Consider the following 12,747-nt stretch of genomic DNA (forward strand, 5'->3'; position numbering starts at 1 on the left):
CAGAATTTGCATTAGATAAAGAAACGACAACAGTAAGCGTCTCTCATTAGTGTGACAAATGCTAAGACTCAAGGATTTTATTGATTTTGAGATAAAAACAGATTGCTGAAACAGTATTTGAGCCATTCACAGTGGGTTTAAACATGAATTAATTTTGCATCATGTAAAATTAAAAGGTGAGACATGTAATCTAGTACAGCTAGTGTTCAGCATCCCTAATGATTTAGATTCCTCTTGACTTCATTAGCTGTATTACAACCCCGCTTGATGACAGGACCCAGTTGTAAAAGCTAGAATAATGAAATCCTGTGATTAGTTCATTTGAAGTAACGCGAGATAGAAACAAAAAGCAAGCCTGAGCATCTAATTACACTTAAAACAGTGTAGGAACTTGTATCAAACATTTATTCGAGTGACTTGTTTAACAAAAAAACGCACCTGTGACAAAAGCTAGTGTACACATACCGGTATGCAGAGGCAAAAACTATTTACAACATGAAGAGCATGTGCTCTGGCACAAAACCACATTTGCATATCATTTGCTTTGTTAAAGTGGACCCATTATCCTGTTCCAGTGGTGACTGCTCAAACTAAACATCATCAGAGTTTCAAATCATGAGTGCAGTGAAAATACGGGTAACCACTGCGAGGCTGAGGTATCAAACTGCTTTAAACACTTAATTTGAGACAGATTTTTTTTTTTTCGGGCTCTCTATGATGTCACTCTAAGCAGATATCCTTAATACGGTCATTCAGCTATGCAGGCCTGTGACTGAAGCCCCTCCTACTTGCTGTTCAAACCTTTTGTTCATGCGGCGGCAGCCAATCAAAAGAAAGCGAGCCCAAAAACAACCTGCTTCAGGCGGCACTGAGGCTCAGTATAAGATAAACAGGGATTATTTTGGATGGGAAATCATGCAGAGCCACTCTGGTTGGGTCCAAGAATACAAACATGGAGGTGGCAATTTAGGGGGAAATTTAGGCAAGGTGAGGTTACATAAAATAAATAAAAATGTAAAAATAAAATAAAATCAGGAAATCCTCAAATGGTATTATGTGGTCCTTTTAACTGTATGGCACTCAGTGTTACTTCCTGTATACGGCAACCTCCTCCTCCTACGTGCAAGGCTTAAACAAACAAGTTGTCATTAAAGGCAGAATGACTTGAGGGTAAACCAGTGGGTGAACCAAAGCTTTAACTTATTAGTAAAGAATAAAATTAAATGGCTCAGTGACTCAGACAGCATACAACATTGAGAACATAAACTGGAACCCAACACATTGTGTTTAAAGAAAAAACAAAAGAACAGTTATCCTCTTTGGCAAAACTGGAAAATACAACCTGGCTTACCCAAACAGTAAAGGCAACAGCAATAACCCCTACATCTGGATGTAGCGTTTTCAGTGGGAGAAACATTTTCGTCAATCGGTGACTTCTTCAGTCTCAGCTGACCAACAACCACCGATCAAAAACCATGGTCTTTGGTTGGGGAAACCTGCACTCAGCTGAGACTGAAGAAGTCACTTGGGATAAGTGACGAAAATGTTTCTCCCACTGAAAACGCTACATCCAGATGAACAGAATCAACTTTTTGGGAATTACTTACCTGGATGACTGAGCATGATAAGACATTTTAAGCAACAGGAAGAAGAGAGTCATAGCTAAGCTGAGTGACCTAGCTCCCACTTCTTTCCACACTCATTTGTGTTGACTGTAGCCACTGAGATACACAATATGTGGGCGACACCAAGGGATTTATGATATTAACACACAAACAATATTATTAGCAGCAGCAATAGAGTCTTAATTAGCCCCGTATATCAAAGACAACACAAGACACTTCCATGTTAAAGGTTAGGAATGGATCGTCAGCTTCATCATGATATTCAGTCAGACGGACACCGTGAAGGCACTCTTCAGATGAGCGGAAGATGAAGAAATCAGAAGGAAAGCACCAAAATGGAAGTCTGTGAGCCACTTTTTCCTTTTTTTTAAATCCTTCTGCTCAACAACCCATCATGCTGTCTTTGTTATTCACAGTGTTTCGTGACCTCGAGTTAAAAAGGGATGACGCACTGTTAGCGTTGTACCTAGTCCAAGGAGACAACTTGTGATAAAGACTTAAGAGGCACAGTATTAGTTCTGCAGCAAATCCAGTGACGCCGGCCATCACGAGTCCTCGCTGGCCCGTTTGCGAGACTGGTCACCTCTGGAAAACAAGCACAAGACCCAAGTTAAAGCAGATGTGACTCAGTCTTCATTTGATGCTAAAGACTCTGGAAAACTGACCGTGGGAATCCATTCATGGAGAGCTCCATCTGTAGTTTCTGGTCATGAGCAGCGTAGTCTTGCAGCAGAGACTCCACAGCAGGAGGGTTAATCTGGGGGATAAACCCGGAGAAGAGATCTGGGGCGAGCTGGGCCCACTCTGAGAGAGGAAACCAAAATCAAAAATTAATTAATTAATTAAAAAAAAAAAAATCTGCTCAAATAAGAGGAGTGTGAGATAAATAATTTATCTAAAATCACCTGGTCGGAGGCTGTAGAGGCCCTTAACCACACTAGCCATTGTTGAGGGTTGCACTTCAAAGGGCATGGACCGAGCTTTAATGAGCAGAGCTGAAAAGAACGAGCACAATGGACAAGATGGTGTCAACTGACTTGACCAAAGGGAGGATTTTTATTTATTTAATTTCCCCTTTTTGTGACTTTGCATCACATCGTGATTAATCAGAACAAAGCGCATGAGATGAAGCGGTACACTCACGCATCAGTGTGTTCACGTGTTTTTCTGCGACGTGATCAGCGAACAGCTTCATCAGATCCTCTCTGAGGTCTCGGTTCAGTTTGGACTCAATGTAAAACTTGTTCTGAAAAGAGAAGCACGTGCAAACATAAATTTAAGTAACAAACTAACACAAAACTACACTTCCCTGCATGGGATTTGCTAAATATTTGATTAAAAAAGGGGGGGGAAAAAGCTGATAAGTGGTACCTACCAAGTACATAAAGACGGGGACTATACACTGAAGAGAAGCTATATATTGTGTCAGTGCAATGTTGAAATTTTCAATGAAGTTCTCGAGTGGGCTAGCCTGCAAAACATTGCAAAAAGTTAGTTTTTTAGTTTCTGCATGTGCTGTACGATTACATCTTGCATTTGGGTTTGCTTACTTGTAGATGGGCGGAAACCTGCTGCAGGTGACCTGTTATTTTTGATGTCAGATCATTGTAGAGCAGCTCAGAGTGCTGCTGACAAACACACTTGTAGACATAACTAGGAAAACAAAAGACAGGCATTTGAGGTTATATTAAAATGCTCAGTTAATCACATGGTAATATATATATGGCGCTTCTTATGGCAACAGAAATCATAATCTGGAGGTGTCTAGTTCAGAGGGGTGTTTATTCAACATCCCTTTACTTGTGCTGTCTCACCTGTATATCTGTGCATAAGAAACCGAGATGTGGTCTGTGGGATTCTGAATCAGCAGACGGTCAACTGCCTTTTCCAGGTTTGGCCAGTGGTTTTTCCGGTAGTCCTCCACTGCCATTGCATTCAGAACTGTGTGAAGAGAGGGGAGGTGAATTAAGCCTTCATATCAGACCGAACAGAAGCCAAAAGCATCACTCTCCACATACATTACTAACATAATCGGAGGCCGAGCTGCGGTGAGACCGTGAGCTCTCGGGCCCTGCTTCGAGTGAACTTACGGAACTTGGAAGTCGAGTCGAGGGCGAATTTTCCCTCGGAAGCAGCTCCCGGAGCGGTGCTGTCAGTCTCGCTGACTTCGCTGCTCTCGCTGCCTGTATCCGAGTCCATGAACTTTGACCCGCCGGTTGCACCGGACCACAGTTTCCCTTGTCGAGTACCCGCTTCTCCAACCGGCACCGTCGCACAGACGGGCTGCGGGACCGTCGATATCTCCGACAGCTGGCTGCTAAGATACGTGCGGACTTTATTACTGCCGCTCGCGCGGTAGTTGTGGTTATGGTCGTCTTTTACGTCCGAACTGTCATCTTCCATAGCCTCCATTTTCACTGGTCCGGTGAACCGAAGCACTGCGTCGCTAGATGAACATTTCAGACAACAATTATAAATGAAGACAAAAACTGTCAGGCGTCTCCGGCGGAGTCCATCACCGTTTTCCTTTTAAGTTTTACGACACGCCGTATTACAGGGCAGCTGAAAGGATGTTGGGAAATGTAGTTCCGAGGTTTTAGGGCTATATAATGTTCCTTAGCTTTCTATACGTGAATCTGCGGCTAGCTAAACAATGTGATAACCACCTAATTGTTAATGATAAGCCGAGTGACAACTAAAATGCTTAATAAAACACATTTAAAACTAGGTACCATAATACGCATGCGCAAGCCCCCGATGCGGTCCACCAAATTTGATGTTGAAATTGGACCCCACCGCCTCACCAAACTTCAAGAGCTCACGTGACTCAGGAACTAGCCGGATGAAACACCAGGTGGCGCTGTGTTAATGTCTGACGATACTGATATTGACACCAATCAGATGCGTTTGCAATAATAGAAATGAGAGGTCAGAAAAATGTTCTTTCCTATATTTTTTACTGAGAACTCCATGAGAAATAACAACTAGAATGATGTAAAAATGTTTCTTCTTAAAACGTAAACAAAACATTACCTTGTCAATGGCATGTGAATTATGTTGGTGTAGACATGTATCCAACACAGTGGCTCAATTATGTCTATATACCAACACTTTGCAGGCAGCAGACTCCTTAATGCTCAATGAAAAGTGACACAGGCAACAAAACCAGGTTTATAAGGAGGACAAAAAGTGCCATTTTCAATGTGAATATATTCCTAAGGCTTATTATTACAACTCAGTATACCTTTGTACAGATAAAAACCATCATCTACCCTTTGATGAGTATGTCTCACATCAGAGTATAAAAATAAGAGGCTTGACCATAAAAAGTAGCTGCCACATGTCAGAAGGAACACCTTGTCGATAGTTATATATTTTTTTCCAAATTTTAAATGACAGATTAAACATACAAAGCTTATGACAACGAAGGAGAGTGTTGATAAAGTGTTCTTTGGTCTAAAATTAAAGAGTACTGTCACTTTTCCACCAATGACCCTTATGAAAAGGCAGAACTGAACTTTCTATATTGCAGTTAGTGCGTTCAAGTAAACCATCAGAAGATTTATGTATGTGTCTGAAACTCATAGTACCCACCATTTATCAGCTGCTGGCTTACAAACTGATGTTTCTAATGGTAGCATGAACCAGCTCTAAAAAGTATTATTAGACCACAGGTGATGTCGTTGTATGGACCGAAAATAACATTTGGAACATTTGCCTGTAGTCACTGCAATGTAGAAATTAAAGCTTAATCTAAATTAAAGTAATAATTCAATTTCTGAAAATGTGAATGCAAAATCAGAAAACAACATGGAAAGTAAACATAAGAAAAAAAAAACCCCACAGTACTCTATTTAGTAAGTAGTATACAGTATGTAGTTTCAGACACATGTGCATGTGACCAAACAGGGCAGAGAAAGAAAGAAGAGGGGAAAAAAAAACAAACCTGCTGCATATTCACACAAAGTTGCCACACAACTTCAACTTTATGAAAAACGAGAGCAGGGTTTCCACCAGAATACTGACAGCCCAGAGGCCCGCTGAACACTAAACATGTTTGAATGTATTTACATTTACTTTCAATCTATGAAAGAGCAGCTACAGCCGTTCAGTTTGTTAACCCACAAATACACACACTCAGAAGAGTTACAACAGGGAATCCTGAAAGTAAAAAATGAACAGGTGAACTGTGATAAACTAATACTCTTTTTTTGATTTGTGTAGCTAACAGCCAAGACTTTTTCGTCTAATTTAATGCTCTTCCACTCATACAGCCTATTATTTACTACCTACTTATGGTTTGAAAAGCGAGAAAGACACTGGATTATTTGCTACCAAACAGAATAAATCTCCTTTGACCACTGGGTCTAACAACATTTCTGGAGGAAACCCTGAATATTAAGGATGAAGAGTCAAAAATATATGAAACTTATATGTATATATTTATATATATATATATATCTATAAAAAGACAATTAGTGCTTTGTTGACTGGGTAATTTACATTTAAAGGTGTGTGGTACTCTCAGTCTTTTCAGAATTATTGTCTGTCTGCACACTTGACGTGGCCTCAGTGGCTACAGTGTGCTGTACTATGTCTTTGAGGCATGTTTCTCCATCCACTGCTGGTACTACGTCGGCATCCTCCGGCTCGCTGTCGTCTTCCTCCCCTTCAGCACAGCATTCAGAGTCCTCGCTGTCACTCCCGCAGGAGCTCGACGTCTCATCTTCAGAGTCAGAATAAACCTCTGCCCCGTGGAAGATATAGTGATTTGGTGGTTGAAACAGGTATTGGCCTGCTGTGGAAAACAAAAGAGGATCAGTGAGCTTTGCACACCTATCTGGGATCTGTTCATTGTTTATGAGTTATATGGAGGGAGAAAAAAAAAACAAACTGCTGAGCAAAGGGACACACAACATGTCTTTGCACGATTTTGTCACACATCCAAAATAAATTTGTTACATTAAAGCAGCTTTGCTTGCTTTACCGTGGTCTAAAGCTTACCCTCAAGGCGTTTGCTGATTGGAGTTCTGTTAACTCGACTCATCCAGCAACGTCTACGAAATTCAAGGTTGGAGGTTTGACTCTTTCGTTCGGGTGCCTCCTCTTTTGGCGCACCTTCTGCTGCTTTCTCTGGAGATTCAGTGCTCTCCGTTGGACACTGAGCATTTGGACAAGGCTCTAGAGGTGTAACATTATTATCAGCAGTCTCTGTGACATTCAGACTTTCTGTCTCCTCCGAAGGCATATTTACTGAGTCTGTAGTGTGCCGCTTCTGCTCCTCCTGAGTCGCATCACTCGAAGCAGACAAGGCCTCGCTTGGTGGCTGTTCTGGTAACCGAGGGGGTTTCTCTGTGATCTCAGTTAATCTTACAGTGTTGTAGCAGAGCTGCTCAAAGTCTCCACCCAATCGATGACAGAGCTCGTTGATAATGACGTCACAGTCCCCGAGTAGCTCCACGTCAAAGTTCAGATGAGGCAGCTGCTCCCGATTGATCAGGACCTGAGGCACTTCATGAGGAATGGAGTCTGGATGAGAGGAAAAACAAATATTCGGTGTTTGAATGACATGCAAAGCATACAGAAACATATCGGTTAGTATGTTTAATGTTACAGACACTAAAAGTGAATCCGTTTCGATAAAACATACTTGGGATGAGGGCAACCGGTCGGACTTTAAGCGAAGAGCCAATGACGATCAAGAGATCCACCTCATCTTTATCCTGTTTCATGGCTCTGTGAAACATTTCTGGAAGGTTCTCTCCAAAGAAGACAATGTCTGGTTTCATGATTGCCAGAGGGATATCTGGACACCGTGGACAATGAGGGACAACCTGATGGATGAATTTAATGTATTATTTATTTACTACAGCGCCACTAAACACCATCCAAATTTTATGGGGTGGGCAATCACTCACAGCAATAACAAGGCAATCTTTCTGGAATATTTTAAACAGTCAGCTATGTTATGGGTTGTTTGGCAGGTAAAACTAAAAAGGGTATTATCAGCTTTTGATGTCCATGTGGTTTCCCTTGTTTACAAGTAATTACGTAGATATTTGAGACCCTAACAGCAAATATATACAGATAAATCCTTATACTTATTAAAGAGGTTTTTCACACGATGTTTCTACATGCAATCTGTATCTGCATTATTGGCCTTGGTGATGGTGCAACATCCAACAGTGTCTGCAAAAAAAGTGGTATCCTGGATTAGATTGCAGTGAACACATACCTGGTTAAAGATGTCTTCCCTTATAGCCTCACAGTCCACTTTGTGCTTACAGACGAGACAGGATGCAGTTGCAAATGACCCTAAAATATAATTGACATTGAATTACTGGGGAAGAACTATAAAAAAACAAAAACAAACAAATATCGAAATAAGCAAGAGGGATCAATCACATGCACCACTCACCGTGACACTGGATAATCCGCTGAACCCCAGCCACTTGTTCCAGTGTATCAATGTTTTGTGTATAATTGCGCAGCAGCTTTCTTTGCTTATCTAGCATAGATATAAATCTATGACAGGGAGAAGGTTCAAACTGCCCAGGGTAGATCTCCTGTAATATAAAATTATGCATTCAGTACTTGTGAAGAAAATGCAAACATTGCTATAGTCATATGCCCCCACCATGGCTTTTCTGGACCATATTTAAACACTTAATAACTGTTTATATTTCATGCCTCATAGCATGGTTTGAATATATTTGATAATAATAAATCAGTGATCAATCTTTAAAACCTTTTTTTAAACCTTTTTCAGAGTGCAGTATTAACTGACTTAGAACACAATATATATACAAAATGCTTATTGCAAACTAGTCTGTGCATTCAAAGCAGTGCTAGGAAACCTGGCATGTGTGGGACTTCCACATCAGTTTCTCACACTCACTGAAATGGCAGCTCAGGTCCTTTTGTAATGTTATGACCCAACCCATCTTATGAGATCTGTTTTAATCTCTATTAGCAAATACATACAGTACTTTATTCGGAGTACTTAATTGCAATTTTATTCATGTAGCACATTTATTAATATGTAAACACAATGTGCTTAAGAGAGAAGATAAAAACATTAAATGCTGTGTAAGTTTACAAGACACACCCACACAGCTATTGAACTTTAAGCAATTTTTTCAACCAGGAAAAGTATTGCTGTGAGGCAACAGTGCTACCCACTGTACCACAATATGCTACTGTATATGGATCACCTTCCCACCCTATTACAGATATTGTGTCTATGATAAGGGACCCTCTGACTTCTGCATAGCCTCTGTTATTTTGTGGATCTTATTTGATCACTCCTGTGTTCTTTTACTATTTCACTGTTTGGAGAATTCCCCACGATCCTTTAAATTTCCCGTTCCTGCAGGGGCCTGATCAAATCTGGTGGGAACACAAACAGTTCTTGTGATAAAATTTTAAGTTACTTTAGGAAAATTAAACAATTTCAAGCTAAAAGACATACAGGGAGTGCAGAATTATTAGGCAAATGAGTATTTTGTCCACATCATCCTCTTCATGCATGTTGTCTTACTCCAAGCTGTATAGGCTCGAAAGCCTACTACCAATTAAGCATATTAGGTGATGTGCATCTCTGTAATGAGAAGGGGTGTGGTCTAATGACATCAACACCCTATATCAGGTGTGCATAATTATTAGGCAACGTCCTTTCCTTTGGCAAAATGGGTCAAAAGAAGGACTTGACAGGCTCAGAAAAGTCAAAAATAGTGAGATATCTTGCAGAGGGATGCAGCAGTCTCAAAATTGCAAAGCTTCTGAAGCGTGATCATCGAACAATCAAGCGTTTCATTCAAAATAGTCAACAGGGTCGCAAGAAGCGTGTGGAAAAACCAAGGCGCAAAATAACTGCCCATGAACTGAGAAAAGTCAAGCGTGCAGCTGCCAAGATGCCACTTGCCACCAGTTTGGCCATATTTCAGAGCTGCAACATCACTGGAGTGCCCAAAAGCACAAGGTGTGCAATACTCAGAGACATGGCCAAGGTAAGAAAGGCTGAAAGACGACCACCACTGAACAAGACACACAAGCTGAAACGTCAAGACTGGGCCAAGAAATATCTCAAGACTGATTTTTCTAAGGTTTTATGGACTGATGAAATGAGAGTGAGTCTTGATGGGCCAGATGGATGGGCCCGTGGCTGGATTGGTAAAGGGCAGAGAGCTCCAGTCCGACTCAGACGCCAGCAAGGTGGAGGTGGAGTACTGGTTTGGGCTGGTATCATCAAAGATGAGCTTGTGGGGCCTTTTCGGGTTGAGGATGGAGTCAAGCTCAACTCCCAGTCCTACTGCCAGTTTCTGGAAGACACCTTCTTCAAGCAGTGGTACAGGAAGAAGTCTGCATCCTTCAAGAAAAACATGATTTTCATGCAGGACAATGCTCCATCACACGCGTCCAAGTACTCCACAGCGTGGCTGGCAAGAAAGGGTATAAAAGAAGAAAAACTAATGACATGGCCACCTTGTTCACCTGATCTGAACCCCATTGAGAACCTGTGGTCCATCATCAAATGTGAGATTTACAAGGAGGGAAAACAGTACACCTCTCTGAACAGTGTCTGGGAGGCTGTGGTTGCTGCTGCACGCAATGTTGATGGTGAACAGATCAAAACACTGACAGAATCCATGGATGGCAGGCTTTTGAGTGTCCTTGCAAAGAAAGGTGGCTATATTGGTCGCTGATTTGTTTGTTTTGTTTTTGAATGTCAGAAATGTATATTTGTGAATGTGGAGATGTTATATTGGTTTCACTGGTAAAAATAAATAATTGAAATGGGTATATATTTGTTTTTTGTTAAGTTGCCTAATAATTATGCACAGTAATAGTCACCTGCACACACAGATATCCCCCTAAAATAGCTAAAACTAAAAACAAACTAAAAACTACTTCCAAAAACATTCAGCTTTGATATTAATGAGTTTTTTGGGTTCATTGAGAACATGGTTGTTGTTCAATAATAAAATTATTCCTCAAAAATACAACTTGCCTAATAATTCTGCACTCCCTGTAAGTATTATTTTTTTCTTTCTATTCCAAAGCATAAAATGGGTCAAATTTAACTGAACATTATGTTATGTTTTAAGTTAACTTAAAAAACAGGTTCTGATTCTCCATTTAAAAGTTGGTGTAAACATGGGGGTGTGGGGCAGCGTATTAAACAACATTACAAAATTTAACAGGAACTCAGAAGCGGCTTACATTTAAGTAGTTTCCCTTTCTAAATGACCAACACCCTTTCACAGAATGAAAGTGCACAATCCACTAGTCATGTAGACCTTGCAATGGTCTACATGAAGAGATTTATGGTTTGGATTAAGATTAATAATTCTTTGTTAGAGAGCATTCAAATTGTTATTCTATTGTTCATGTAAAACCAACCTTAGCAAACTTAAAAAACGGTCTAGGGTCCCGTCTGAAGTACTCAATGTCAAACATAGCTTGAGGATCTGGAAGATCTGGAAAATCTACAGCAAGCCGTGCATAAATTCCATCTCTGGAGCGGAAGTCTGGTATTCCACATGAAACTGAAACCTACAACAAATAAAATAAAAATAATAAGGAAATGCAATGAACACTAGTACTGAAAATCGAATTTACACAGTAGAGCTACATGATAAAGTAAAAAATGCATACCCCAGCACCAGTCAGCACTAGTATCCTTTTACTTTCATGTAGTAGCCTGACTACATCTTCTAAGGTATTAATATCTTTCCGCTTCTTTCTTTTTGGAGGCTCTGAGATGTTGATGATGATCTGCCACAATGTCATGTCATCTAAATCTGGTGGGAGTACAGTCTCGGGCAGCAAATCCCTCAGGATGGCCCTTGGATCTGTCTCTCTAATGTGCTGCTGGATGAAACTGTAGGAACCTGCGAGCAAGAACATAACATCTCAGTATGGCTGGATTTCAAAAACTGTACACACATACTTGTACAATGCAAACAATTATTATGTGGTTTAAATATATACATACACACTAAATACATATTATAAGTGGCGTAATCTAAGATATTGTAGTTTATTAATGATCTGATTATCTTAGTTACCTATTTGCGGTTGAGGAGTCCAGTCGCTGGAGCTTGCATGCGAGGACCTGTCATCGTCTTCAGTGATGTGCTCCGGAGTGACAGCCAAACCGTTAGAGGGAAGATCATCGTGCCCAAGAAAATCTAAGTACAGACATGGAGAAAATTAACTAAATAAGACTAGATATAAGTCGCGACTCTCTTTAATAACTTCTACGACCCGTTCCAAAAGTAAATCGGTGAACGCAGTCTCTCAAAGTCAACTTTCAACCGGCTAACAAACGCTAAGTTGCTCTCAAAGTTTTGCGTGGTTATGAAAAAGTTAAATGGCCAAATTTGTGCTGGCAGGATCACTGATAGAGTTCTACTTCCGTTTAGCGAAATATAATTTAGTGGAAAAGTTCCCGTTTTCAGGAGTACACAGTTCTCGACACCCACACAGCATTACTGTATTTAACATTAGCAAAGTTAACTGTTTCACATGGAGCCAGTTAGCTCACCGGTTAAGTTGGCAAAGAGAATTTTTCTCACTGTAAATCACTTAAATACTCAAAGTTTTTCTCTCTTTTTATACCTGGACTGTCCTCGGTTGCGCCAAAGACAGTGGTGTCGTCCAGTTTTCCAACTGGCTTGTGAGGGTCGGAGAGCAATACTTCCAGTCCATTGTTGTCTCCGCCTAGCGCTGCCGGGGCCTGTTCTACCGCCATCACCGGCTTAGCTTCCTTCTCCGCGGGCTGCGCACAATTCAACGCCGCCTCCCAGCTCTCAGTTGCCGCGGAGACGCACGAGAACTGGTCCGCTTCGACGGCTTTTAGTCCATAGTTAGTCCCTGGACTGATTTTCGAAATCTTAGCCGGAGGTTCCCCCGTATCGGAGGCGCCCGAAAGGGCCGTTTTGAGACTGTTCTCTCCGTCCGCCATCTTCAGCCCGCAGAGCCGCTGAGCAGGAGCCTTCCTCTCGGACAGCTGGCTCATTTGCATAGCACACGTGACTCGTTCTCCACCAGTAGTCACGAGCGAAACGCCCCCCTCTACGTCGCTGACATTATACCATAACAAATATTGTTGCCTTCA

General features: G+C 41.1%; 2 protein-coding genes across 2 annotated transcripts; both read right to left on the reverse strand.

The window, feature by feature from the left end:
* Nucleotides 1-46: 46 nt before the first annotated feature.
* cacul1 (CDK2 associated cullin domain 1) lies at nucleotides 47-4,442 on the reverse strand. Its single transcript, XM_005927085.3, has 8 exons — nucleotides 3,716-4,442; nucleotides 3,440-3,566; nucleotides 3,176-3,278; nucleotides 3,001-3,096; nucleotides 2,769-2,871; nucleotides 2,531-2,620; nucleotides 2,291-2,429; nucleotides 47-2,210 (listed from the first exon to the last, which is right to left on the reverse strand). The coding sequence occupies exons 1-8, from the start codon at nucleotides 4,035-4,037 to the stop codon at nucleotides 2,171-2,173; spliced, it is 1,020 nt and encodes a 339-aa protein (XP_005927147.1). The 5' UTR covers nucleotides 4,038-4,442; the 3' UTR covers nucleotides 47-2,170.
* Nucleotides 4,443-4,563: 121 nt separating this feature from the next.
* Nucleotides 4,564-12,687, reverse strand: sirt1 (sirtuin 1). The gene is made up of 9 exons (XM_005927086.3): nucleotides 12,249-12,687; nucleotides 11,696-11,818; nucleotides 11,283-11,518; nucleotides 11,028-11,180; nucleotides 8,044-8,191; nucleotides 7,861-7,940; nucleotides 7,276-7,459; nucleotides 6,630-7,154; nucleotides 4,564-6,423 (listed from the first exon to the last, which is right to left on the reverse strand). Exons 1-9 carry the CDS (start codon nucleotides 12,652-12,654, stop codon nucleotides 6,131-6,133), a joined length of 2,148 nt encoding a protein of 715 aa, XP_005927148.1. The 5' UTR covers nucleotides 12,655-12,687; the 3' UTR covers nucleotides 4,564-6,130.
* Nucleotides 12,688-12,747: the final 60 nt, after the last annotated feature.

Source organism: Haplochromis burtoni, unplaced genomic scaffold (genome assembly GCF_018398535.1).
Source record: "Haplochromis burtoni strain Fernald_Lab_line unplaced genomic scaffold, NCSU_Asbu1 Contig_96, whole genome shotgun sequence".
Taxonomy (NCBI): Eukaryota; Metazoa; Chordata; class Actinopteri; order Cichliformes; family Cichlidae; genus Haplochromis; species Haplochromis burtoni.